The sequence below is a fragment of the Thrips palmi genome, unplaced genomic scaffold (genome assembly GCF_012932325.1).
Source record: "Thrips palmi isolate BJ-2018 unplaced genomic scaffold, TpBJ-2018v1 HiC_scaffold_19, whole genome shotgun sequence".
Taxonomy (NCBI): domain Eukaryota; kingdom Metazoa; phylum Arthropoda; class Insecta; order Thysanoptera; family Thripidae; genus Thrips; species Thrips palmi.
Genome location: NW_023144628.1, coordinates 4,722,884 through 4,750,458, shown reverse-complemented (window position 1 = coordinate 4,750,458; position 27,575 = coordinate 4,722,884). Strand labels below are relative to the sequence as shown.

The 27,575-nt window shown below is 56.3% G+C and overlaps 2 protein-coding genes across 3 annotated transcripts; one reads left to right on the top strand and one right to left on the bottom strand.

The window, feature by feature from the left end:
* Window positions 1–78: 78 nt before the first annotated feature.
* LOC117646625 (forkhead box protein K1) lies at window positions 79–8,103 on the top strand. 2 transcript variants are annotated; one of them, XM_034387693.1, is made up of 10 exons: window positions 79–733; window positions 1,661–1,864; window positions 1,941–2,096; window positions 2,229–2,427; window positions 2,504–2,650; window positions 2,737–2,927; window positions 3,027–3,208; window positions 3,293–3,394; window positions 3,495–3,618; window positions 3,714–8,103. In XM_034387693.1, exons 1-10 carry the CDS (start codon window positions 375–377, stop codon window positions 3,943–3,945), a joined length of 1,896 nt encoding a protein of 631 aa, XP_034243584.1. In that variant the 5' UTR covers window positions 79–374; the 3' UTR covers window positions 3,946–8,103. The 2 variants fall into 2 exon arrangements, with proteins under 2 accessions (XP_034243584.1, XP_034243585.1); XM_034387694.1 differs by lacking the exon at window positions 79–733 and adding an exon at window positions 1,030–1,151.
* Window positions 8,104–9,454: 1,351 nt separating this feature from the next.
* On the bottom strand, window positions 9,455–15,954 carry LOC117646626. Its single transcript, XM_034387695.1, has 17 exons — window positions 15,831–15,954; window positions 15,379–15,513; window positions 15,162–15,291; window positions 14,582–15,069; window positions 14,280–14,463; window positions 14,014–14,183; window positions 13,789–13,897; window positions 13,434–13,603; window positions 13,118–13,353; window positions 12,661–13,042; window positions 12,222–12,553; window positions 11,830–12,136; window positions 11,576–11,748; window positions 10,820–11,235; window positions 10,391–10,537; window positions 9,964–10,117; window positions 9,455–9,856 (listed from the first exon to the last, which is right to left on the bottom strand). Exons 1-17 carry the CDS (start codon window positions 15,928–15,930, stop codon window positions 9,455–9,457), a joined length of 4,035 nt encoding a protein of 1,344 aa, XP_034243586.1. The 5' UTR covers window positions 15,931–15,954.
* Window positions 15,955–27,575: the final 11,621 nt, after the last annotated feature.

Sequence of the window (27,575 nt, the reverse complement as noted above, 5' to 3'; positions counted from 1 at the left end):
GCCGCGGCCTCACAGAATTCTGGCCTCAACACCGGATGTTTTGGGCCTAATGGCAGAAGAAGAACAAAAAGACTTCTGTATTGACCATGTGTGTTTGTGCGTCGTTCACCGCTAGAGTATTGAAAAACATTGTGACTCACTCCAGGCACAGGCCGATCTAACACAAACATACTCTCGAGTTGTTTTCGTCGATAACATAGCAGTGTTTGTGAAGGCATCTGTGTCCTAGCTTCGCTTATTCCAGCCCATGTTTGACTGTGTTCTCACATTGCGATCGTCACGTGGCTCTGGCCACCCACGTTTCGTTGGATTGTGGGTAAACACTCGGTAAACAGTGGATTTTCATCGGCTGGAAGCCATTTCATCAGTAAGTGATGTCTGCACATTCACGGACTCAAGAAAGCAATGCTTGGGCTCTTTTAGCCCTTAAATCAGCCCCAGCAAGTCCTTCAAAGCTGCAATGGAGCCCAGAAAACAAGGGTACACCAATCGCTCGCCTGGAGGGACGGGAATTCGAGTATTTGGTGCGACAGAAGAGGGTGACCATCGGCCGGAACAGCTCTAGAGGCGAGGTGGATGTAAACATGGGCGTTTCTAGCTTTATTTCAAGAAAACACCTCGAGATATTCTACGAGCACCCTCATTTCTACATGGTCTGCGGAGGCAAGAACGGAGTTTTCGTCGATGGTGTATTTCAAAGGAAAGGGGCCCCATCATTACAGCTGCCGAAAAGGTAAGGATCAGCAGGCATGTTTTGTAAACAATCTATTTTGATGGCTTTATTTTGCTTCCGGAAAGGTCTTATCACTCTGGACTCTTGATCCTTGCATTCAAGCTGTCAATTCTTGACCGAAGCCATGTACTTTTGCCCTTTCCCCGTTGAAAGAGCGATCCTTGTGTTTTCATGGGCCCAGGCGAATGCGTGTGTATGGTCTATTTATAACATCGAGGTTGCTGTTTTTAACACTTTAAAACTCTGAAACTAGGGCTTACTTGCAACTGGTTAGCATTTTTACGTTCATGCACCTTAGCCTTTGTACATTTAAGTGTCATGTTGCGCTTGCCGCCCTTGTGACTAACGTTTTGCCCCGAGACCACATGTCTGCTTGTGTGCGCTGTGCGCTGCGGGTGCTGGTCTTGTTGAGATTGAGGTTAGTCTCTTTATCGCGACTCGCGAAATCGCTCTATCAGATCTATGTGCTCATCTCTCGTTGACCTTCTGCCTGCTTTTGGGCTTCCTTCACCGACTAGTTTGTTTTTTATTGTTGATTGTTGTGTTTATGTGGTTGCTGCATTTCCCCCAAGAAATGTCTTGAATATTCTTGCTGGGTCCTTAGTAACTAGTTTGTTTACAGTTATGCCCATGAAACATTCTTTGCCAAAGTCCTGATTTTAATACTGATCTTATTACCATTATAGTCAATGAATTTTGTTCAGCTGGATGTACTTTGGGGCTGCAAAGTTATTAACGTGACCTAATTGTTTGATATACAGAAGTCTTGTGTGGTTAAACAACTCTTTGATCGAATTATTTTTTTTAGCCTCTATCACACTTACATTATTTTTGTCTTGATAAGGCGTGACCATCCTTGCTTAATGATTTCTCTTTTCAAGTTGTCTCTAAAATCTGGTGCTTAACAGAACAATCTGTTTGTTTCAGGTGTCAGTTTAGATTTCCCAGCACAAGCATACGACTTGAATTTCAATCATTAATTGAAGAAGGTGCACTACCTGTGGAAGTAGCCACACATCACCATGCCTCACCAAGCCGTCATCGAGCTCCTTTACCCCCGTTACGGATCAACATTCCCAACTCTGACCTTACCTTTGGAAGCCCTTTCCCCTCTCCAACTGGAACCATAAGGTACCAACCATGACTACCAATACTCTCATTTTTTTCTCTTGGAAATTTGTGTTTCTACTTAAGAATTCTGTTTCAGTGCTGCTAATTCATGCCCAGCAAGTCCTCGTGGCGCTCATGCACGAAGAAACATTAGTGCAGATTTGCAGATGGTTGCAGCTTGTGTTGCCAAGAGTAATAGTGGAGCCCATCCTGTTGTCAACACTATCACTGTGGCCACATCAGGAGATGACAGGTAAGCCCTTTTACATACAAGTGATTACAAGTGAATAGTGCTTTGTTCCTCCTGTATTCTTTCAGAAATGGGATATCAGTTTCCTTATATGAATGACTAATGTGAATGTGTTTCCATTGCACCATTTTTCAGAGGTGAGGTGTTGGTTGGAGCTGCAACATCTAGTCATGGAAGCGTGACACTATCTGTTCCCTCACCTGAAGGTTCATCTCATTCATCGACACTAGAGCAGGTTCTGATCCAGTCTGGAAATGGTCATAAGGTTTACAGCGGTGGCTCTAATGGCACCCATTGCCCTCCACCTAATCAAGATAACTACAGTCCACCCAAGGTATGGTTGTTGATTTCTTTGCACCCATGTTTCTTTTCATGGAAAACTGTAACTAACTTTGCATTTTTTGTTTCAGGATGACTCTAAACCTCCATTTTCATATGCTCAGCTCATTGTTCAAGCTGTAGCATCTGCTCCAGACAAACAATTAACTTTGAGTGGAATCTACTCGTACATTACTAAAAACTATCCCTATTATCGTACTGCTGACAAGGGATGGCAGGTATGTCTCTGGTGGTACTCAGTTATTTATTTCAGTTCTTCAAGTTGTACGTGTGTCAATTTATTTGTGTATTTCTTTTATTTCAGAACTCTATCAGACACAACCTCTCACTCAATAGGTACTTTATTAAAGTACCACGATCGCAGGAAGAGCCTGGCAAAGGTTCTTTCTGGAGAATAGATCCCCAATCAGAAGCCAAACTTATTGAGCAGGCTTTCAGGAGAAGAAGGCAGAGAGGAGTGCCTTGCTTTAGAGCACCGTTTGGACTCTCTTCGAGGTATTGTACTCATTTTGTTGAACACTTCTGAAGCTGACAATTTAATTTTACAGAAGCATTTAAATTTTAACTTTTTAATTTTTTATGAAACTTTAACAGGAGTGCCCCTGCCTCACCTAGCCATGTGGGAATGAGTGGCTTGATGACACCTGAATCACTCTCAAGGGAATGTTCGCCAACACCTGATCAGTATCCTGACAGCACTGTAGCTTCTCCTGCTGTTGGACAACATTTGGAACTGAAAACCAGCCAGTCTGCTCCAGGATCTCCAGGACACTCGGGTGAGTTTCTTTAATTTTATGCATGTATTATTATTGGTTTTTATTGTGGCAGAACATCTTATTTCAAACCATACCTAATTACAGGAGCTGGTGGAAATATTGGTTCTGTCTTGCACAGTGTGCCCACTCAGCATGTGACTGTTGTCACTAATGGTGTTTCAGGAGAAGTTGTTCACGAGTCAAGTGGTAAGGGACATCTTCTCAAACTGGCATTTTGTCTTTGGCCTTGCACATTTGAAAGGAAAGGTCTGATTGCTTTGATTTCACATCTTCACTTTTCTTCCAGATAAATATGGTGTTGGAAATCATGTTGGTGGACATCAGTTGATAGTGTCTGAGGAACAATCATTGTCACCGCCTACAACTTACTCGGCACCTGTCATAGTTCAAACATCATACTCAAACTACAGGTAAAGATTGTCGTTTTTTGTTTTTACCACTTTTATTTAAAGTCCTTAGAACTTGCCAAGACCAGGTTTTCATGATTCTCTGTTTTGCTTTGCAGTAACTCGTATGGAGGTACATCAGTTATCACAGAACATAGTAGCAGTTCTGGCATCAAACGGCCACTTGATGCTCCTGAAGAATATGAAGAGAGTTATGAAGTTCACACTGAAACTGTCACCACAGAGACAGAAATATCCTCCGACTCTCATCGCAATGACAGCGCAAAGAAACCAAGAATTGGTGAAGACTCTAATCACAATGCAGATTCTGCACCTCATTCTCATGAGTAGTGTAGTGCCGTAAATTAATTAATCTCTCTTAATTTGGCTATGATCTGCATATTGGCTTAATGGTTGACTATAAATTTGCTTGTGGCTTCACACACTCCTCAGTCTTCTTATCTTCTGTTGAAATGATGTTTTCCTGCTAATGTGAAGGGAGAACACCTGCTTCATTGGGTTTGGTACCTATTTGTTCATTACTATGTGCTGAAATGGATGTAGTTAATAGGTTCTAACCTAACCTTTGTTGATGTTGACGATTGTACTTTGGATATTTGCTTTTATCTACATTGTACATTGTATCCCAAAATTATTTTTGAACCGTTGTTATTAGAAGCAAATCATATAATACAAACGACAAAACCATGTTGAGATTTGTTAGTAATCATTGTACAAATATTTAAAAAATGTAAGTGAATACTCCTGTGTTGAAATCTGCTGTTGTTTTGGAGATTGTTATTTATCAAACATTGTGTTGAATGTTTGAGTTAGCATGTTGTTTTTCTCTAATATTTTCTTGATGTGCTAGGTACGTTACCTAAAAGGCAGGGTGCATAAGTCTCAGATACAAGGCATCGAAGGAGTAGTGTTGTCTTTTTATGTGAAGTGGTGACATGAAATTTGTGATCATTTTAAAGCACTGTAATTGCAATTGTACCGAAGCACCATTGTCATGCATTATTTAATGGCAACTCGTAAAATTTCACTTATCTCTTTATAGAAACCCTTGCCACCTGATTATTTACATATATCTGTAGATATAGGTTTGTGGTTCTTTAGTGCTTACTTTGATGTTTTATTGTTGACTTTAAGTACTAAGTGCTGATTGGGTTTTGGTAGCTATTTGATCAATAAGGGTTGTTTATTTCAGTACAAGCATGACAATGTGATTCAGTATGATCACGTCATCATGTAGCTGTTAGTCGGACTCCCCACTAGATGGCGTGGCAGTTCTAGAACCTTTTTTGTTTTTGGTTTCATAATAGTTTGGATAAAGTAGGAGAAAGCGAGGACTAGTCATTTTTTTCCATGTTGTATTTGTGTATTTGCAACACACATGCTACCGTAATATGTAGGATACAGTGAGCTTTGCCATAGCTTTCAAAGCAGGCTGTGAGTGACTGTGTTGTCGAAGTTTCTTGTGAGTTGTTATACCACATTAACTCTTTATGTTTTGTGACAAGTCACCTGCATTTGTACAAGTGGTGAAGTCTTGTATTGAGCTGGAAAACTATTATATTTATTTTAAAACCTCTGACAAGATCTTTTCTTTTCTTTTTTTTCTGTTTTTTGTTCCCTTTGATAATGCACTTGGAGGCATTGGCCTTACAAAAATGCATATGAATTTGAAGCTCTTGTATTTCATGTTTTGTGATTGAAGTATTTAATTTTGGATGACTTGTATTTCATGTTGAATTATTTGTGGTAGTTGGTATCACAGGAAGTTATTATGGTGGATTAAGTCTGATTATTCCATTATTTGAATCATTTCACAGTCAGTCAGAGTAACTGTCTTCAAGCAGTCAGTCACTAAATCATAATGCAATCATGGTGACAATGTCGAAGCACTGAGTACACAGCCAATAATGAGCAAATATCGTTTCCCAACCCAACATTATCTCTTCAAATACCTAGGACTTAATATGATAATTGCCATATTTTAAGTGTACACATGTCTTTCATACTAGAAAACAGTATTGTAGTTCTAATCATCTTGATAGTGTTGCACCTGTACCATTTTCTTTACATCAAGGCCGTACAACATTTGTATCATAGTTCCAAGTGCATTAAATTTTTTGGTTAAAAATAAACAGTTGATAGGTATACTGTTACATTTCATCATGGTTTCTGTCAGTTTTCTCTTATTGTAAATCTGCCTTACGTATGGTTCATGCACAGGTGCATTATAAAAAATTACTTTCCCCTTTTAATTGTTTTGTTCGTGTACCTTTTAGATGTCTTTTACAAAATTTGTAATCTTCATTGTGAGTGTCAAATTGCAGTTTGCTTGTTACTGGAAAGATGACACCATGTACTGTGATTAGTCATGACTGCTGTTAACTTGTATTGCGAAAGATTTTACAAAGATGTTGGTTGTAATTCATCTTCGGTCTTCTATAGTGTCAAGCATGCCAGATGCTTAACTAACAACCTTTGCATTATGGTTTAATGTCACATCCATGTGTGGTTTGATATTAAATCATAGTTGGAGGACTTATTGCCAAACTACACAGCAATAAAATTCTGGGCAATTCAGTTGTCATACGCTATCATCAAATTCACACCAAAGGGGTATAGGAGGCAATAATCTGCTAATTGTAAATATTTTTTTCTTCAAAATTTTTCTGTTTTAGATTATCTGATTCCATTTCAAGTGTGCTCTGGTTGGAAGATAAGTGCTTCTTTCCTAATGGACTAAGACCATTGTACAATAGAACATTCAGTTCTGTTCGTTTCTTTAAAGTAAAGGAATTGTGATCTGCAGGACAGTCTTTCATGTGTTGTAATTATTCAGTGTGGTTTCTTTCTTACTAAAAGCCATTGCTGTATTTTGAGTCTTGTGGGTTGACCTCAGTATCCCTTGAGTGCGTATAGTTAAAAACTGTTGAGTAGATGTAGTGAGGCTAGTTCTGGCCAACTTAGTGATTGTGGACAGATTTATTGCCTACTTTATCCTTCAGCATCTCTGAGATGTAGGCTGTATTAGGTCCAATATCTTGCTTCTTTGTGGCAGGTAGCTTTTTCCCTCCCTCCCTTCAACTAATGTACAAGCACTAATAAAATTTAAGTTAAAACAATTTAATTTTAGGAAACTCAAGAGTTAAAGAACAAATTGTTGAATTTTTAAGGTTTATTCTTTGTATTTTACCTTGCTAGGAGCAGTCAAAATTTGTGCATTTCAGTTGAGCTTGGTACTTTTTGAACGTTTTGGATATGGATAGACATTTCATGTAAGGGTGCTAAACTCATTTTACAATGCTCTTATGCTTTTTCTTTCATATTTTGTTTTGTTTTGTTAAGTCTCTTTAAGAATTTTCTCACTGTAGACATCTCCAGTATTAAACTTCAAAGAACAATACACTTGTCCTCTTTATGAAAACTAAGAAATGACTCTCTGGCCTTTCTTTCCTCAATGTAAGGATTGCTTGTGGAAATTGAATGAAGAGTGTGATCAATTGGTTTGTGCTCCTATCCACCTTGCTGTTGATTTGAATTTCAAGTTCGCAATACAGCACTAGCATTAGTTTATATCTTAGGTTCTTTCTGACTTTGTGACTAAGTCTTCTTACAATCTGCATCTTTCAGCCAGCCATTTAAAAAGGCATTCTTCGGAGCTGTTTAAAATTTTAGAATTGGTTGTATTGTATGTCTTGGAGGGGAATAGGCAGTGCCATTGTGTCCTGGTTACAAGTTAATGCAGCTATGTTTTTGTTTCTCTCCAAGAGGAATTGTTCAAAGCAGAATATAATTTTTCATGTTTAAAACAAGGCTAATAGTCTATCACAGACCAGAACAGTCATTTAAAGTTGATACTTAGTTGGTCACAAGGAATATTATTGTAAGATTACGGTGGTTACCGACTTAAGTTTTCTGATATCTTTTATCCTGTCTCCGGTCCTAGCGTTAGGTAAATTCATCTATCTCTGTCATTGTTCACCCCACTGAAAGTTTTTATGAATTTAATATATATAATGTGTAGCATATATGCATTAACAACTTTGTATGTACATATTTTTGTGTAAATAATGTACTGTTGAACCAAATGTGTAACTGTAACTTTAAAAAAGGCAATTGATACAGAGGATTATTCCCTTACACAACCATTCACAACAGGTGATGTCTGAAAGAAAATGGCTGTTTGGAATTTATTTCAATTTTAAATGCATAGTTTGGCTTCTTTTGATTTTTATGAAGAATGCTTATATTGTACTGTACTGTAAGCAATTTTTTGAGTTGTTGCGTTTTGTTAGTGGTGCCTTGGGTACCTTATTTTCTCTTCTGAATTAGTGCTAGATCAATAAATTTGTTTAAAAGGCCCCAAAGATTTGAAGGATATATTATTTGAGGTGCATGTTGAGTGTGCCAGCAGTGTCGTGCATTCTTTCCTTGAAGTACGAATATTGTAATTTGATGAATATATGCAGAATAAAAACTATGTATGTTGAATTATTGTTGGTTACTGCCCTAAAGAAACTCATCAATTGTTCAAAGAATTTTTTTAAATTAACTTTCCACAATAATTTATTATCATTCTGAGCTGTCATTTGTCTTGCTAATCTAAAAGTTTCTTGGCACAGATTTTTTAAAATGCATAAATGTACAAACTTATTCCTACTTTACAGTTTTGTTTCATTTTTTCATGTTTTTATAACCTTGGTTTTACTTACATATTTTGATCATATCTGCTCTGCTTCAATCCTAGAAGCAGCAATGAGATACATGTGACTTAAATTGGTGGGCAAATCTGCCCCAAAAAGTAAAGAAAGACCCATTTCAAGTCACAGAATTAGTCAAAATGGTTCTTAATATACAATCATTACCATACATTGTGGTGCTATTTATAAGGATTATGCATTGATTTGGGTGAAATCACTTTACATAAATATTTACATACAGGACAAAGTATGACACATGCACAAATGTACGCAAGAAGAAGCTACTTTCAAAGCATTATTGAACAATTTTGGCAAATTTACACAAACATCTCAACAACAATCATTTACATTTAGGGATTAAGGAAAAGAACAGTTTACAGAAGAACGGCGAGGCACCTCAATGACTTTTGTGCCACTAACTTTCTCATCCCTACACATTATTTCTACAGCATTCATACAAAAACATTTTAAAAAAATAATTAAAAATGTCAGTCTTCTGATTAGACGTTGGACACAATTTCAGATAGGCTTCCTGTCTTCTACTTGTCCCTTGGGGTCTTCCTGTCTTCCATCTCAAGGAGAGCTCAGTCCAATCATCTAATAATTCACACACAAGGTTCAACTTTTAGTGTAGTGGAATCAGTATAATCGAATAACGAGTCCCCCTTACAGACTATTGCACAATCGCCTTGAACTGAACAGACTGCTTGGCCCGGCGAGTGCATCTTGCAGCGTGCAGCCTGCAGCCCACGGCCAGGCTAGCCAGGCCATCCGAGTCAGCGCGAGCCAGCCGTCCTGGCTACTGGCCACGCCACTGGCCACACCAGTTACACCCTCCCCCTTTCACTGGAGCGAATCTGTCGTCCTCATCGCGACGAGAAACCATCGGCACGCTGCAAACTGCAGCCCGCAGGCCGACTTGACTAAGTTTCTCGTCGCGATGTCGGCCCGGCGGCGGCCCGGCGGAGTCCAGGGGGACCTAAACCTTTCCGCCAGGAGTCCTGGACTGCAGTCGGCCGCGGCGAAGCTGGGTGAAGCCCTCGGTAAAGCCTCTGGGAAGGACACCTATCGTTTCCCTTATCACAAAGTAAGTTGAGCTGACCGCGGGGCGCGGCGAGGCGAGGCGTGGCGGCATGCGCGACTTAGCCCAGGATGGAGAAGTCAGGGATGCGCAGCCCCGAGAAGCCCGGCGCCGACGGCCCCGGCCGCAGCACGCGGGGGTTCCTCCGCGCGGCGCGGGGCGGCGGCCCGGAAGGGCCCCTGCGGAAGGGTGGCGGCGCCAGCAGGTCCAGCTGCCGGCCGGCACCTGGCCGTCGGCTGGGCGCCGTGGTGAACTCGATGCCAGGGCCCGTGCCGGGGCCCGAGCCAGGCCCGGACGCCGGGCCCAGGCCGCCCAGGCCCGACGCGGGGGAGGCGGCCGCGGTGGCGGGGTCCAGCAGGAAGCCGCACTGCGCCATGCAGACGTCGTCCCGCAGGATGGAGTCGCGGCTCGCCTCGCGCATCAGCTGGCCGCAGTCGGTGATCCGCAGCGACGCGCACTGCGCCTGCAAACCGAAGGGCCGAGGGAGACGGCCTTCGTCAGCGCGCCACTCAGAAACTGGGCGACAAAGGCGCCCAGTTTCTGGGCACCCTACGTTTAGAGTGTACTCACCCCTTCCTCGGTGCAGATGCAGGACGTGCACGGCGACGGCAGCGCCGACTCGCCGGCCGCCACGTTTCGGCCGCCGATGTTGCAGCCCTGGTGCGTCTCGCGCCACGCGGTCAGGTCGATGGAGGGCAGCGAGTGGCACGGCAGGCGGGGGTTGCTGCGACAGAGTGACGGACAGGGGTCAGCGTCGTCACCCAAGGAGACCCGGTAGTCAAAACCGTCAAATAATGACATTTTGGGACCAAAATTTGACAAAAATAGTTGATTCTGAGGTCACATTGACATCATATTTGGACCTTTTTGGGCTCCCTGGGCCGCGCGGGGCGCCTGGGAGGTAGGCAGAGCGAGGGGCACGCGTGTCGCGATGGCCCGGCGTTGCCTACGCTGCAGGGGCGTGGGGTGGGAGGGGTGGGCCGACAGGGCAACTTACAGGAAGTTGCTGGGCTGGTCCAGGGCGGAGCGCTGCATGTCACCGTCCGCGTCCAGGTTGGAGCACAGGACCTTGGACAGCGTGGCCTTCCTGATCTCGGCAAGCTGGGCCTCAGTGAACCGCGTGGCCGGGTCGTCGTTCTCGTACCTGAGAAGGCAAGGCAACGGCTCAGTCTCTCCCGCGTACTGGCACAGTGGACCGGAAGACCGGTGGAGGCGGCCAAAATTCTAGACGCGTTTTGAGCTCCAGAGTCGCTAAATGGCCGGACCTCACTAATGGATTGCTCTCGTACCGATCACCGAGCAATCCATTGGTGGCGTCTCTGGAGCTCGAGCTCATAACGCGTCTGGCGTTTTGTCCGCCGGCGCCGGCCTTCTGGCCCACTGTGCGCTGACAGCGATGGCCGGATGTGCGAGGTGCGCTGCTTACCAGAATCGGTCGCACTTCCGGACCTGCCGGAACTGGATGCCGATGATGCAGGCGAAGGTGGGGCCCACCAGGCCGCCCTGCAGCGGCCGCTCGGACATGCCGCCGGGGAACAAGTCGATGTCGTCCACGGTGGGGTAGATGCGCTGCAGGCGCGCAATCACCTCCGCGGGTATCTCGCGGGACAGGTCCTCCCAGGACGTGGCGCGCTTCAGGTTGCACAGCGCGCGGTAGTCGTTGTAGGGCCGGATGGCGTGATCGCGGCCGCGCTGGATGTTGAGGGCGATCAGGTCGAAGCCCGAGTGCGGGATGCGCCGGTCCTCGAACAGGTGGTTCGTGATCTCCCCGGTGATGAACTGGTCCAGGTTCTCCATCGGCGTCGACACCAGTCCTCGGATGATCTCGTCCACGATGTGGGCCTGGAGGACCACAACACGCCATTGAAAGTAACCCTGCTCCGCCGCTTCGCGCTCCGTTTTGGTTGATTTTGCTGACTCAGCATGGTGGGCCAGAAGGCCAGCCATGGCCGCCAAAACTCTAGACGCGTTCGGAGCTCCAGAGTAGCTGAACGGGACTCGAACCAAACGTGTGACCCCACCAATGGATTCCTCGTTCGGCGAGCAATCCATTGGTGGGGTCACACGCTCGGTTCGAGTCCTGATCAGCGACTCTGGAGCTCAAAACGCGTCCACAGTTTTGGCGGTCTGCGCCGGTCTTCTGGCACACTGTGCACAGCCTTGGCCAACGCGTTGGCCTCACCTGGTAGATGGCGTCAGGGTTGAAGAAGCCGTCGCGCAGCAGCAGCGGCGGGTCGATGGGCTTGTAGGTGGGGCTCATGCGGGGGATGTGGGGCCGCAGCAGCGAGTGCCCGATGCGGAAGGCGGCGGACGCGAACTCGTTCAGGATGGCCGGGTTGCAGGTGGGGCTGTAGCCTATACGACAAGCGAGACGCAGAGTCAAGCATAGGCCAGAGCGGCCACCGCGGCTGCGCCGGGCTGCGCCAACTCACTCACCCTTGTAGTAGCCGTGCGGCTGCAGCTTGAGGCCGTACAGGTTGACGGCGTTCCAGCCCAGGATGCGCGGCAGGAACTCGTTGAAGGCCATGTGCTGGATGGCGCCGCCCAGGATACGCCGGGCGTGGTGGTACAGGTGGTCGTCGTCCCAGTGCGGGTTGACGGCGCGCAGGCCGTCCGCCAGGCGGTTGTGCTCCCTCATGAACACGGTGTGGATGGCCGTGAGTCCGGGCTGCTCGCTGGCGCGGCCGTCACCGGCGATGAAGCAGTACCCGGAGGGCGCGCGGCACTCGGGGTGCAGGGGGCTCTGCAGGGCCAGGTCGCAAGGGTCAGTAACTCCCGCAAAAAAAAAAAAACCGCCAACCAAAGACAAGAACAAGAAGGGTGCTTGCCTGGGGCATGAGGTCCTTGCCGCGCACGGGGTGCAGCGTGACGTTGAGGCGGCCGCCGCCGAAGGCGCGCAGGTCCCTGCCGAGGCAGGCCTGGTCGCCGTACACCATGCTGCCGTCCAGGAAGGCCGTGTTCTGGTTGATCTGGTCGCGCGGCCCGAGGTGCTGCTGGCCGGGCAGCGAGCGCATGAAGGGAAAGCACAGCCTCTCGCCGGTGCTCTGGTTGGCCGGCGGGAAGAAGTGGTCGCCCGGCGGCACCGCGATGGGCATGCACTCGGGGTGCACGGTGCGGGCAGAGTCGCAGGACCGGCAGTCGGGGATGGACGCGAAGTAGCCTGCGGGCCGGACGCGGACAGGTCAGAATGAGCCTCCAGGGCCTCCAGGCGGAGCGGCACAGAACGCTGTCGTCGCTACTCCGAAAATGAAAGCCGGCCTGGCCTACCTCGGTGCACGGGGGTAAAGGTGAGGTCGTGGTCCAGGAACTGGGCGAACTGCATGACCATGAGCGAGTAGCGCGTGTGCAGGTTGCTGATGTCGGCGTGGATCATGGTGGACACGAGTCGCGGCGAGGGCAGCGGCGTGCCGGTCACGGACGTGAGGCGGGGCCGCGACACGCCGTTCTCGTAGGCGGGTGGCAACAGCCGGTTGAACGTGCTCAGGCTCTTGCCCAGGCTCGGCTTGCGCAGGTTGTTGCAGTGCCCGCTGAAGGTCCTGAAGGGCGACGTGGGGTCGCAGGGCTGCGTGTCGTCCGCGACGGGCGCGGCGCACATGCTGTCGTCGAAGGTCGTCGGGGGCTTGCCCACGAACGGCCGCACGTCGATGTCCTGGACAAGCATTGGAAGTGCAGTTTCACCGAGCCTTTCCAAGCATGAAACGTGGCAAGAAACGCCGGGGTGTACCTGCAGTCCGTCTCCGCTGAGGATGTCGTCCCTCGTGAAGCCGATGAGGTTCTCGATGATCTGGCGGCGCTGGCGGCTGCTGCCGGTGGCGGGGCTAGAGCTCGTCAGCGAGTTGAGCAGCTCCTCGGAGGCGTACTCGAACAGCAGGGACGAGTTGGCCATGTGCAGGGCCTCCTTGTTGGCCTTGGAGAAGGCGGCCGCCGTGCCCTGCGAGGACTTGGGGTCGATGCCTCCCTCTGTGAGGCAAAGGTACGCGTTGCGGTGTCAGCGAAAACAAACACAAAGAAAGACACGGAAAGGGGGAGAGGAAACTCACTGTCGGCCCACGTGCGGTACTCGAACTGCTGGCGCGCCGTGAGCTCCTTCTCGGCGCGCTGCACCGCCTCGCGCACCAGGCTCTCGGGGATGTTGGCGGCGCCGCGGGCGTCCTTCCAGGCTGAGGACAGCTGCAGCGAGGGCTGCAGGCCGCAGGCGATGCGCACGTTCCTGCCACAAGAAGGCGTCAGCTCGGCCAGCTCGTCCTCCAGGGGGAGCAGAGCAGACTGATTCCGAGAGTCGTTGTCGTCGCTCTGCCTCTCTCTCACTCATGGGGCGTCCTGTACAGGTGCGAGAGAGACGGGGCGACGAAGACGACTCTCGGAATCGATCTGCTGACCGGAAGGGGCGCTTACAGGTAGGGGTCCTCGCGGACGAAGGCCTGCGGCTGCAGCTCGGACAGGTCCGGAGTGTTGGAGCAGATGACGCCGCCCAGGGTCACGCGCCGGATTTCGTCGAGTTGCGCTGGAAGAAAAGGTATCGGTTCAGTTTGGAATGTTTGTTGGCGTTTGGAGAGGGACGGACAGTGGGTCAGAAGACCGGCGTAGGCGGGGGACGTAGATCAGAGCCGCAGCACTCACCTCGCGAGAAGGAGGACGGAGGGATGTCGTTTTCGTACCAGAACCTGTCGCCCGCCCGCAGGACGGAGAACTGCTCCGCGAGCAGGCAGCCCAGGGTGGGGCCCATCACAGCCCCCTGGGCAGGGGTCTCCAGCGTGGCGCCGGCCAGGAGGTCCACGTCGAGCACGTCCCTGTTTCAACGCGGAAGCAAAACGTCAAGTGAGAATCAGAGACAGCGTCGCGGCTTCGAATCCCAGCGAGGGCCGCGTTATATCCTTTTGGCGTACCTGTAGGCGGACTTGAGCTTCTGAATGCGGTCCTCAGTGAAGAGTCCAGGGTGGGATGACAGGTAGGAGAAGTCGACGGGGTCCGTGAGTGGCACACCCTGGGTGCAGAAGCTGAGCCAGTTCGGGTAGGCCGCCAGGCCGTGGTCGCGGCCGCGGTGCAGCAGCAGGGCGGCGGGGTCCATGTCTGCAACAGGGAACGACCGGACCGGGGAGCTTCATGAGTAAAACGCGTCTAGAGTGTTGGTCTTCAGGCCCACTGCGCGTAGGGGTGCGAGAGAGCGACGGAGCGCCCTTCGCCTCACCTTGGTGGTTGTCGGCGCGCTGCTGGCGCTGCTGGCCGGGCATGCGCAGGCTGGGCTGCAGCGCGGGGGACCCCGTCACGGCCTGCACCATCCTGGTGAAGCGCTGCTCGTTGAGCGCGTCCATGCGGCCGGGGCTCGTCGTGTTGCTGACCAGGGCGGGCGGCACCATGGACCGGAACGCGTGCATGGCGGCCACGCCGACGGAGGCCAGCGCGCCCGCGTGCACGCCGCTCGAGTAGCCAGTGTAGTGGCCGCGGTCGCGGGGCGTCAGGTCCCAGGACTCCATGGTCACCTCACCGAGCACGGTGGGCAGGAACTCGCTGTACGTGATGTGCTGCAGCTGCGCCGCCACCAGGCGCCGCGCCTCGACGAACAGTGTGTCGCCGTCCCAGTGCGGGTTGAGGGCGGCCAGGCGCACGGCCAGGCGGTTGTGCTCGCGGAGGAAGAGCGAGGCCAGCGTCGACAGCCCGGAGCCCACGGCCTGGCACCTGCACCCGAAAAGAACGCAGATGAGGTAAAGGCTTAGGTGTGGGCGCACAGTGGTCCAGAAGACCGGTAGTCCAGCGGTCCCGTCACTCACATTCTGCAGTTCTCCAGGACGACGAGTCCGCCCTCGGCGGCCTGCAGGCTGCGGGCCTCCTCCTCGGAGTTGCCGTACAACGCGGACGCGTCCAGGAAGCCCGTGGCCGCGTTCATCTGGTCGCGGTGCTCTGCAGAACAAGAAACCGGGTTCAGCCGAAACCGAGAGAAAAAGGAAACCCGTGTGGGGCACTGCGGGGCCTTGATGATGTCCTTACGGAAGTGGCAGTCGTCGTGGAGGGCGGGCAGCGACCGGACGTAGTCCCTGCAAGTGGCGTTGGCGCCCGAGCCGGAAGTCAGGGGGAAGCACTCGGGGCCCGCGGCGGGAGCGTCGCCGCAGCAACCCCCACGCTCTGGAAACAAGCGCGGTGTCATCAGCCGTCCTCCACTGGAGACTTGAAGACGACACCTTGAGCGCCGCGGGCCAGGATCCCGGACCGGACGCTTTTAGAGCTCCAAAGTCGCTGAACAGGACCCGAACGGAACGTGTGACCCGTGTGACCCCCTCCAATGGATTCCTCGTTCGGAGAGCAATCCATCGGTGGGGTCACACGTTCAGTTTGAGTCCCATTTACCGACTTTGGAGTTTAAAACGCGTCTAGGGTTTTGGCCGCCGGTGCCGGTCAGCTGGCCCATCCGGGTCGTGGCGGGGCGGGCGGGGCCGACTCACCGATGGCCACGGGCTGGGCGATGTCCTTGAGCAGCAGCTCGCCCCACAGGCCCACCAGGGCCGTGACGTGCTCGTGGACGGCGGGGGCGGCGCCGCGCATCAGGGACACGACACGCTCCGGGGACGGCAGCGGCGGGGAGGACCGCGGCCTCGACACACCTGCGAGGACAGAGAGAGGCGATTAATTTGGGACGGAAACAACAATAACAACAACAACACGGCCATGCGGTGCCGGGGCGCCTGGAGACTAGGCAACACGCGGCCGGCCGTGGCCGCAGGCCGCACCGCGTGCAAGTACAGCACACCGCGCACCGCGTCTGTCTGTTTGACGATATGGCGACGGGGCACCGCGCCGCCGCAGTTATGCAAAGGCATTTGGTGACGACCAGGAAAGTGAAAGTGGTATTCCAAACAAAACATTGGCTGCCGCGAGCCTCGGCGTGGTGCCCCGTGCCGGCGTGCTGGCACCGCGTCAACCGGGCAGGAGCAGCCTGGGGCACTATCGCAGGGCGCTTGGCGGGGCTGGGCCTTTGCAGGACCTTGGCGGGGCGAGGCGGGGCCTTGGCGGGACCTTGGCTGGGGCCCAGGGAGCGCCAGGAAGGGACCGAGGAGGGACTGCTCGGGGCCGTGGCGGCGGCGGCGGGCGGACGGGCCGCTCTGGGACACGCGCCACTCAGCAGGCTGCTTCCGAACAGCGCTTTCTTCTCACTGCCTCTCTCTCTCGCACTCGCGGGGCGCGGCGTCGGGCCGTCGAAGCAGAACGACAAAACAAAACACCGGGTCTGCTTTGGGCGGCGCCGCGCGATCCCTAATGATTCGTTCCCTGATTGCTAACGGCTTGGCGCGGCTTGGCTTTGGCTTGGCTTCGGCCGCTCCCCTTCATTCCTTCATTCTTTTCGCACGGCCCGCTTTCGCTTTGTGGTCGCCCGGCGGCGTGCTTGGGCCTCGTCCGTTATGGCTTCCTTGTTGGAGTGCATCTGGAGGAGGTTCTGAACATTGGTCGTGAAGGAGGTCCTGGAGGAAGTCCTAAAGGAAGGCCTAGATGAGGGCCAGGAGGGAGTCTGAAGGAAGGCCTGGAGGAGGTCCTGGAGGGAGTCTGAAGGAAGGCCCGGAGGAGGTCCTGAGGGAAGGCCTGGAGGAGGTCTTGGTGGAGGTCCTGGAGGAGGCCCTATAGAGGAAGTTTCTGGAGGAGGGTCTAGGAAAGGTACTGGAGGAGGGCCTGCAAGGCCAGAACAGGGACGGATGGCGGCACTGCGTTGGCCGATGGGCAGATGGCGTGATAAGGAGCACGACGGGTCTGCGGACTGATTTCGAAAGTCATTTTCGTCGCTCTGACTCTCTCGCACTCAAGGAGCGTCCCTTCTAGCGGTGGAAGACGATACAGAAAGGGCGCCTCGCCGTTCTCCGCCCCGCCCTTTCCATCTGCCCGTCGCGAGGGGCGTCGTCGCACGTCATCCTGTTCCGTGTCGCGCCAGGCCAGGTCGAGGAAGACCGGGGAGATAGTCGCTGCACCGCCCGCCGTCCTTTTCACCGCCTGCATGTGCATTCAGGTTCACGTTCGCATTGACAGCGAATCGCAATGTGTACCTCACGCTGCGGGGGCTTCCCTGCTGCGGAGACATTGTCTCGCCACACAACGTGATGTAATAGGGCGCGTAGGCAATGCCGGGCAATGCCGGGCAATGCCGGGCAATGCCGGGCAATGCCGGGCAATGCCGGGCAATGCCGGGCAACGCGTTACACAAGCCCAGCCCTTGACTCCCTTTTCTAAGCCCTTCGGCCGGGTCGGCCGGACCCTTTTCGAGAGAATTCACACTGTACTGGACGAGTCCGTTGTTGTTGTTGTTGGGCTTGTCCTGCGGCGTTGCGTCACGAGTGTGAAATAAGTTTAGGGCGCTTACGGCTCCGGCCGCGTCGTTTGACCAGATCGACCCGCGCGCGCATCTCCGGAGACGTCATGAGGTGCCGTGCCCCGCTACGACAACCACAGCGGGGGTTTTCTCTTTTATTGTTTCTGGCTGTGACTGCCGGCGTCATTTAACAAGGACTGCGGTGGGGAGGCCGTCGGGGAGGCCGTCGGGGAGGCCGTCGGGGAGGCCGTCGGGGAGGCCGTCGGGGAGGTTCGCGGCCGCTCGTGGAGGGATAGAACTTGGCCGGGGTGCTAATCGCTCAGAATCGCGAGCCAAGCCGATTACTAGCGACGCCAGTCCGTCGCCGCGGGGCACGGTACGTTGACGAGGACGACGGAGAAAAGGACGATTGAAAAATTTGGCGCGGTGCTACGCGGTGCTGCGCCGGGCTGAGTAATGGGGAATGGGGCGCCATCATCATTAGGGGAGTCGAGCCTCGCGCCATGTGGAGTGACAGATGCGGCGCAGAGCACGGCCTGCACCACCGCGCTGGAGAGCACCGCGTGGAGCACGGCGTCGAGCACCGCGTCGAGCACCGCGTCGAGCACCGCGACGAGCACCGCGACGACGAGCACCACATCGTTGCGCGGGTCCGGGTCACCCAAGGCACGGCACGGCGCGGCGCGGCGCGTGCTGCGCTCGCGACGCACGTAACGAGCGGCTGCTGCCACTACTACGTACTACGTGCGACTACGTGTCTTGCGTCACGGCGGACTCGCCGCTGCGATGACAAATTCGCCAACCGGCGACGACTCGAACGACGGGGACGGGGACGGCCGCGACCCGGTGGCGGCCGAAGGCTCGCATCGTCGCTCTGTCTCTCTCGCACCCCTAGGGGACGCCCCGTGGGTGCGAGCGAGACAGAGCGACGGAGCGATCCTTCGGAATCGGTCGGCAGGCTTGGCCGGGCTTGGCCGGGCTTGGCCGGGCTAGGCGCCGCGCCGCGCCAACGGGTCGGACCGGCGGTGGCGCCGCGGGTGCACGCGCCGGGTTGCCCCGCGACTCGCCAGCGACCCAGCGAGCAGGAAAGGAAGCTGAAGCCTGGAGGAAGGCTTCCCTTTTCAAGCAGACCGTAAGGCCTCACTTTGCATTACGGGAACGGGACGGGTTAGGCCGCGCCCGCCCCCTGCTTGTGGCTTGTCGACTTGTCTTTCAGTTTTACGTACTGTCTTTTATTTAACACTGGCTGGTCGTTTGGGTTCGATGGTTCGATTCCCATTGGACGTACGAAAAAAATTTTCACCTTGACTTGTCTTGCGAGGTCACGTGACCCAGTACTGGGAGACGGTCACCGACCCATGTGCCTTGTCCAGCGCCCAGCGGGCCCTGCTTAACTTTACAGAGCGTAGCGAACCGCGATCCGGGTCGCAGTGGCACCCGAACGGACCGAACCGAAGGCCCGAATTAATGGGCCGACTCGGCCCGGGCAGCCCGAGTGAGCTGTTATGAGACTAGGCGGCGCAGGGCAAGGCAAGGCAAGGCGGAGCTTTCTCCCATTGTCTTAATCACTCAATCAAAAGCCAAAAGGCAAGCGGAGCCCTGCGGGGCCCTGCGGAGCCCTGGAACCAGTTAATGAAGAGGGCAGAAGGGCCTCGCCGCCAGTTTAACGGTGGAGGGAAGGGGCCTCGTAACAAACTTGGCATTCCCGGCGTGCGTGGTCGCGGTGAGCTACCGCCGACGCACCGAGCAGCCCGAGCCGCAGACTGACTCCGAGAGTCGTTTTCGTCGCTCTGTCTCTCCCGCTCTCGTACGACGTCCCTTATCAGTGCGAGAGAGACAGTGCGACGAAAACGACTCTCGGAATGAGTCCGCAGCCGAGCACCGCCCCGCGGCATGAGGTCGCCGGGTTGGCTGCGCGCACGCCGCGAGGGGTTCGTTCCAGACCTGCAGACGCACCGCGTGCCTTGGCCGCGCGCCCCGCGCCGTTGCGACACGCGACACGCGGCACGCGGCGCGTCGCTTCCAATGCGCGGCACGTCGGCGTGGTGCGCGGTGCGTTCGCCGGCGTTGCCATTGCCCGCCGTGCACGCGGTGCGCCGCGGTGCGCACACTGTCAAGTCAGACTGCGCTTATGTAAAGCCAGGCCGCGGGCTTGTGCGATTAGCCAGGGGGTTATCGGCGCCCCAGTACTGCCACCGCCGAGCGATTCCGGACAGTCGTTCCGTCGCTCTCTCTCACACACATACACCCCAAAGAGACGCCGCCCACGCTCAACGAGTGCGACAGAGAAACGACTCTCGGAAGGAGTCTGCTGACCAGACGAGCGCCGTGCTCCACGGTGCTCATTGCACAGTGTAGGGCACGTGGGCCGCGCGGCGCTGGAAGACTGGAAGGCCTGGAATCCTAAGTGGCCGCCGAACGGCCGAACGCCCCCGGCAAAGTAATTTCCTGGCTACTGCGCGTGCTGCGTGCCGCGCTGTGGTCGCTGGACCGCGAGTCCTCCAGTCCACTGCTAACCCCCCGCAGAGACGGCCGTCCGGGAGCCCCACTGACCGCCTTGCCGACCTCCTCTGTCTCTGTCTCTCTCGCTCCCACATGGGAGCCCACGAGTGCGAGAGAGACAGCGCAGTGATTCGATTCGCGGAGTCAGTCTGCTGGCCAGTGGCGTCACCACGCGGTGCCTCGCGCTTCCCTGCGAATGAGCGGCGTGGAGCGGCGTGGAGGCTCGTTGTATCCTCCTCATCCTGGGCGTGCACGGCCGGGCGGGGTGGGGCGGGGCGGGGCGGGGCGGGGCGGGGTGTTTATCGAATGTATCGCCCTCTGGTTGCGTCATCGCCGTTCATCTCGGCCCGGCCGGCAGCCCCGGCTGTCCGGCGTGCTTAATGCCTACAGGTTCGAACTAGGTTGGCAGGGCACCGTGCACACCGCGCCCGGGCACGCCGCCGTGTGCCAAGTTTATTACACTGAAAAAAAGTCAAGTCCGACCTAGTCACTAGGTCTTTGTCCGTGGCGAGGGACGTCGTCGTTGTCTTTGTCCGCCACGCGGGCAAACGAGACTCGCCCGGCGCCAACATCGTCTTGGTTCGGTCCAACGAGATCGCGTTTCGCTTCACGCGGGCGTCTCATTATGCGCGCGCTCTTTGCAGCCCACCGACTATTAGAAAAAACAATAGAAAGAACGCGACTCGCTCGCCGGCCGGCTGCGGCCCCCTCCCCTCCGCCTTCCGGCCCGTATGCGTACACGGTGTGCCGTCATCACAATGTGGTGCGGGGCGGGGCGGGGCGGGCCCCCTGCCGGCCGGCCAGGGCAGGTGTCGGACGAATCGGAGAAAGTGACGTATTACTCAACAAGGCGGAGTGGCCCGGGACACTGACCGACCTTGGGATTGCACTCCCCCCCTTCACAACCTACATCGGAGGATGCGGGCCGTGCGGGCCAGCCGAGCGAGGAAAGGGGAAGGGAAAGGGGAAGGGGAGGGGGAAGGGCCGACGCTCCACTCCTTCCGCCGCTACCGTCGGCGGCGCCAAGTTCGAACCCGAATGCAGAGAAAAACAAGGGGGTGATAAAACCACACGCTCCGGCTTTTGCTGCTTTTGCCTTATGGCTTTTGCACATGTCGGGCCGCGGCTTGCAACACCGCCTCGCGGGCGGACGCGCTGACGCGGCGCGGCGATTCCTGGAAATCCCTGGACGCTCCAGGACTCCTGGAGCGACCCCGACACGGAGCGGACCAGGCCTGGGCCCGGCGATATTCGTCACCTCTGTGCGAATGCGGTCAACCAGCAACCAGCGGACGACAGCAGGGCGCACTTGACCTCCTTCCGAAGCGGGAATCGTTGCCGAAAGGCAGGCGTGGCTGCCGTCGTCGGCGTCCATCCGCCCGGGGCGCCCGACCCGCCCGGGTAGGCAACGCGCCGCCTCGGCCGCGCCGCGGTGCTGCCCACTGCCACGGCGGCCGGAGCGAGCGATCTCACACGTTTGGTTCGAGTCCTGTTTAGAGAACTGGAGCTCAAAATGCGTCCAGAGTTTTGGCCGCCGACGCCGGTCTTCTGGCCTGCCGTGCGACCGACGGCTTGCCGTCTTGCAGTGGCTTGCCGGCACCGCGAGACTCAAGACGCCGGGATATCGGTGACGCAACATCAAGACAGCCAAGGCAGGGTCACACAGCAGCCTCTCGCGCCGACGGAAGAAGAAACGGGCGGGGTGTAAACAAACGAGATCCGCCTCGTCATCGCGCTGCCCGGCGCTGCCTGCAGGTGCAGAGTCCTGTCGTCGCTCTGTCTCTCTCGCACCCTTCGCGGGGAGACAGCCTGGAGCCTCACCGTCACCGTCGTATTCGGGGGGCAGCAGTCGCAGGAAGGGCGCGCCGGCCGCGCCCCAGGCCGGGTGCCGGACGTTGTTGCAGGAGCCGTCCATGGTGCGGTACTTGTCGGGCGGGCAGGGCGCGGGCTGGGGGCAGCCCAGGGGCGGCGGCAGCCCCGCCTCCGCGGACAGCGCGGCCACCGTGCGCTCCACCAGGCGGCCGTCGCCCTCCGCCAGCGCCGACACGTAGTCTGCAAAACGCAAGGGTCGCAGTTGTAGTTAAGTGGTCAATTACAAGGTGGTCAAGGTGTGTTACAAATTTGCAGTTCCGTGATATACCAACCTGTCACGTTGAAGTCGTTGTCGTGGCCGGACGTCGCCAAGGCGTTGGCGGCGCACAGCGCCCTGGAAAAGAAGGGGTCCAGGATTAGCTCGAGAGAAGGCAAGGCAAGAACCGGCAAGAACTTGCTGGTCTGGCCCACTGTGGCCCGCGGCCGCCCTCGCGGCCCAAGGACAATGCCGGCCGAACTCGGCGCCAGTTTGTGACAACGACGTGGCTGCACGCATGCGTCCCGAACAAGCCCCGCCGCGTGCTTCTAAACGCGGTTTGCGTACGGACGAGTCGAATTCTTTCCTGCCTTTCCGTTTCTCGGCCTCCCGTCGACTTGGCGGCGCTTCGGCGCTTCGGGCCGAGCGGCCGGGCCGCCATAGCACCACAAAGGAATGCGCAACTTCCCTCCCCGCCGCTGCTGCCGCCGCCGCGGCGGCCTCGCCACCGGAAGCGAGCCGCGAGTTGCAGCGGGGCCTCGGGGTAATGAGCGCCAGTGCAGCAGTCGTCGCTCTGTCTCTCTCGCACCTGTGCGGGACGCCCCATGAGTGCGAGAGAGACAGAGCGACGAATCGGACTGCTGCGGGGGATGGCTATCACCGCATCGACGGCGAGCGTCCCTGGAGCAGCCCAGGACACAACCCGGCCACGGCTGCAGCGCCGCCTGCAGTCTGCACGGCAGCCCTCCAAAATTCTCGACGCGTTTTGAGCTCCAGAGTCGCCAAACGGGACTTAAACCGAACGTGTGACCCCACCAATGGATTCCTCGTTGGAAGGGCAATCCAACGGTGGGGTCATGAGTTCGATTCGGGTCCTGTTTGAGGACAGTGGACCTCAAACTGTGTCTAGACTAAACGTGTCACGGGGCTCCCGGCTCGCTGCACGCCCCCGCACTGCTGCGGTCGGGGCCTTTGTCACGTCCGCGACGGTCCGAAAGCGAACGCAAAGCGAACGCGGAACGCTGCGGCGCGCCTCAAACGCCGCGGAGCGCGGAGCTCGGCGGACCAGCATCCCACGCGAAGGGCCGCGCGCCGGTCTTTGGCGGCAGGGAGAAAGGGCCATGGCCGCCGTGGCGCCGAGCAGGACGAGAAGGCCCGCCTCCCGGCCGGCAGGGAGTCGCTCTGTCTCTGTCGCACTCTCATACAGAGCTCCATGAGTGCAACAGAGACAGAGAGACTCCTCTCTATGGCTTGGCAGGCCGACACCGGCAGCGCGCCGGCCGCGCGTTGACATGTGCAAAGAGTGCGCCCCGGACGCTCCGACGCGACAAGGGCGACATGGACAAGCAGGACAAGCCCCCGGGGAAAGCGAAGCAAAGCGAAGCAAGGCGACAGGCCGCCGGCGGGGTGCTGTCGCGCAGTCGCCCTGTCGCCCTGTCGGTTCGGCAGCAGCGTGGACCGCTTCGGACTCATCACTCATTTTCGTGGCGGCGCACAGTGGGCCAGAGGAACGGCGGCCAAAACTCTTGACGCGTTTTGAGCTCCAGAGCCGCTAAACAGAACTTGAACCGAGCGTGTGACTCCACCAATGGATTCCACGTTCTGCGAGCAATCCATTGGTGGGGTCACACGTTCGGTTCAAGTCCCATTTAGCGACTCTGGAGCTCAAAACGCGTCGCGTCCGGGATTTGGACCGCCTGCCTCCACCCCACTGTGCGCTGCATGCGGCGCGCCTGATTTCGCAGCTCGGACAATGGCTTGGTTGCGCGGCTGCGCGGCCGCGGCATGCAGATTTAATCCTCCTCTCTCTCGGCTCGGCGGGATGTGACAGGATCATCCGGCGGCTGCACTCGCCGCGGGATGCAATTGTTGCCCGCTGCACCGCGCTGCACTGCGCAGCACCGACGTGCATCGCTGCGATCGCTGCGCTGCGTCTGCGCGGCTGTGCACGGTGGGCCAGAAGACCGGTGGAGGCGGACTACGCGGACAAAACGCTAGACGCGTTTTGAGCTCCAGAGTCGCTAAATGGGACTCGAACCGAACGTGTCGAGCACCTAGTGCCTAGTCCACCGTGCCGCCCTCAGCCTTAGGCTGCCCCTCGGCTTGTTGTGCGCACTGCAGCGCATGCACTGCGCAGCGTGAAAGCGGATGAGCCCGGCAGTCTGGCAGTGTGGCAGTCGTCGGGTGAGTGAGGAAGTGAAGTGCTGATCGGCCGACCGGACCGAAACCATGGAGGAAACCGAAAGACGGCCGAAGATGGCCGATGAGGGAGGAGTGGAGGAATCCGAAACGCGTTGGGCATTCGGAGCGTTCGGGATTCGGCCGGCTTGGCGTTCCCTCGTTAGCCGCGTGCGTGCCGCGTGCCGCGCAAGGGACGCACATTTCACGCCGTTTGCCCGCCGGCCTCGCTCAAACTCAAAGGCGGCGGCGCTTTCGACACGCCCGTCGTGGCCGAGGTGGTAGGGATGTCGGTCCCTAACCCTGAGGACTGACGTTCAAGTCCCGGCGTCTCGTCAAACTTTTCTTCCAACAGTGCCAGCCGGTGCGTGCGTGCTTTCGTGCCGCCGTGCGTTGAGGTCTCCGGGCAGCTTGCCTCCCTAATCGCGCCGCTGCCTGCGTCGCTCTGTCTCGCTCGCACTCGCGGGGCGTGCCGGCGGCCCGCAGGGGTGCGAGAGAGACAGGGCGACCGAGTCACTCGTCTGGTCCTCCTCCAAAGTGGACGCGCGCTTTCGCGCCCGCAGCCCACCTGGCGCCAATCACGCCAATCACGCGAACACACAATCACACATGCACAATCGGTGTGGCCCGCGGTAATTGCTGGCCCCGGCCGCCCTGGCGCATGCGTGGGGTGCAGTAAACACACACACACACGCACACACACACACATCCCGCGCAAGACAGCGTTGCTGAAAAAGCTCTGCTCGTCGTCCGTTTAGCAGTCGGCGGCTCACTTTCTAGGCGGGGTGCAGCGCTGCCTGCCTGTCAATACAGGGCCTCTAATTGGAGGGGCGTGTGGCAGTGTAGTGGCGTGGCAGTGTAGCGGTGTGGCAGTGTAGTGGCGTGGCAGTGTAGTGTGTGGCAGTGTAGTGGCGTAGCAGTGAAGCGGCGTGGCAGTGTAGCGGTGTGGCAGTGTAGCGGTGTGGCAGTGTAGCGGCGTGGCAGTGTACCCGCGTGGCAGTGTACCCGCGTGACAGTGTACCCGCGTGGCAGTGGAGCGGCGTGGCAGTGTACCCGCGTGGCAGTGTAGCTGCGCGGCAGTGTAGCCACCGCAGTGTGGCTGCGTAGCCCGGAGGGGCCAGGTTCAGGCACCGCGGGGCGCCGCCGGCAAAAAGGGCAAACATGCGCGTCGTTGCGTCACCGCCGCGTCGCCGCGTCGCGTCCCCGTGTCAACACGCCGGCCCGCTGTGTGTTGGAGTGCAGTCCGATTCCGAACGGAGCGTCGGCCGCGCTGTCTCTGTCGCACCCCTACGGAACGCCCCAATAATTCCGAGAGAGACAGAGCGACGAAAGCACTGCGCACCACAAAGTGGAGCCCCTGTCCGTCATCGCCCGGCAGGGCCAGGGCCCCCAAGGCAGGGTGCCCTCCGCTCTTTCCGAACGATCGTCTCGTCGCCCCGTCCCTGTCGCACTCGCGGCGCGTCCTGCAGTGTGACAGAGACGCGGTGACGAAGCGCTCTGCTGCCCGCGGCGTCGCGGCGCGGCGCTATGGCGGCCCCAAAGGGGCTTTGTCTTCCGCGTGACATGGCGCAGCATGGCTGTGCCGCGGAGGCGGCGCGGGGCAGCGTTACGTGTCACACACACACACTGACACACATCCCGCGGCGTGGCGTGGCGTGCAGGGCAGTCGGACACGGCCAGACACGGCCGCACCGCGGCGGTATTGTTGCCGCCACTACTGTACTACTGCCACTGCACTACTGTACTGCTGTCGTCTGCAGACTGATTCCGAGAGTCTCTCTCGTAGTGTCCGCTCCAAGCGCTGCATCTGGAACTGACCCTCTCCTCTGCCGTTCTCCGTTCCGGCGGCTTTCACACGCGTCCACGCGGCATATCCTCCGCCGCCCCCGCCGAGCCGAGCGCGTCATTAAAGGATGACCCCCAGAATTCGTGGAGAAACTATTGTTGGCGGCGTGGCTCGTGCAGATTACCCAGGCAGCAGGCCGATTCCGAACACGGCTCGCGTCGCTGCGTCTCTCTCGCACTCACGCGGCGGCCCGCTGCCGGGCCGCGAGAGAGGCGGAGCGACGAGAGCGGCAGGCCTGGCCGGCGTAATGCACTTAGACGCACTTATTCCCGAGTTCACGGGCCGCCGCCTCTCTAGACCTGCAGACTGATGCCGAGAGTCGGTTTCATCGCTCCGTCTCTCTCGCGCCCGTTCGGGACGCCCCATGAGTGCGAGAGAGATAGACTCTCAGTCTGCAGCCTCACCGCCATTACCGGCATTGCCCGTCGACGGCGTCGACACACCGAGAAGCAAGCAAGCAAGCGAAGCACTGCAAGAAAGCCTCCCTGCTTCCCTAGAAGCCATTATTAGAGAAAAGCCCAAGTCGCCGCCGATGCGGTCGAGGACGTGGCCCTCCTCGATGCCGCCATGCCGTCGTCGTCGTCCGGGAGTCCGGTCGTCGTCGCTCCGTCTCGCTCGCTCCCTTACGGAATGCTCCATGAGAGCGAGAGAGACAGCGAATGAGCGCGCAGCTCGCGACGGAAAAGGAGGACCAATCAGCGGCGCCACATCCAGCGTCCCGCCCAGCATACTGATTCCGAGAGTCGTTTTCGTCGCTCTGTCTCTCTCTCACTCATGGGGCGCCCCGTGTAGGCGCGAGAGAGACAGACGCACGAAGCCGAGTCTCGGAATCAGTCTGCAGGACGGCTGGTGTCAACGCGACGCGCCGACCGCGACGAGCGGCTTGCCCGGGACACTTCGCGGTGACGCTCGCCACTGGGCACACTGCTCAGCCCTGCTCTGTCTCTCTCGCACCTCTCCACGACGCGCCGTGAGTGCAAGAGAGACAACGTGAGTCGGGCCCGCTGCAGTGGGATTGCGAGACGTGAGAGCACGCGCGTGGTGTGGATGGCCGGTCCGTAGAAGCGCGGCGAGCGCGCGGACTAGTAGCAGTGTGGGATCCCACGCGCCCGCCCTAAGAAGTGATGCAAAAAAACAACAACAACTTGGTCCGGATGAGCAGCGCGTAATGAAAGACGTCTGCTACCCTCTCCCCCCTCGCTCACTCACGTCTTTTTCCTTTCCTTCTTTTCTTAACTCTGTGTGACCACTTTCACTGGTATGCTCTGCCCGGCCCTGCCCGGCCCGCCGGGACATTTGCC

Coding starts and splice junctions, on each gene's coding strand:
- LOC117646625 (XM_034387693.1), top strand. CDS start 375: ATGTCTGCACATTCACGGACTCAAGAAAGCAATGCTTGGGCTCTTTTA. Junction 734..1,660: donor TCATTACAGCTGCCGAAAAG/GTAAGGATCAGC, acceptor TGTTTGTTTCAG/GTGTCAGTTTAGATTTCCCA. Junction 2,428..2,503: donor ATAACTACAGTCCACCCAAG/GTATGGTTGTTG, acceptor TTTTTGTTTCAG/GATGACTCTAAACCTCCATT.
- LOC117646626 (XM_034387695.1), bottom strand. CDS start 15,930: ATGCGCGGCGCCGCCCCCGCCGTCCACGAGCACGTCACGGCCCTGGTG. Junction 15,514..15,830: donor CGCCCAGCCCGTGGCCATCG/GTGAGTCGGCCC, acceptor GCTTGTTTCCAG/AGCGTGGGGGTTGCTGCGGC. Junction 14,184..14,279: donor AAGCTCAAGTCCGCCTACAG/GTACGCCAAAAG, acceptor GCGTTGAAACAG/GGACGTGCTCGACGTGGACC.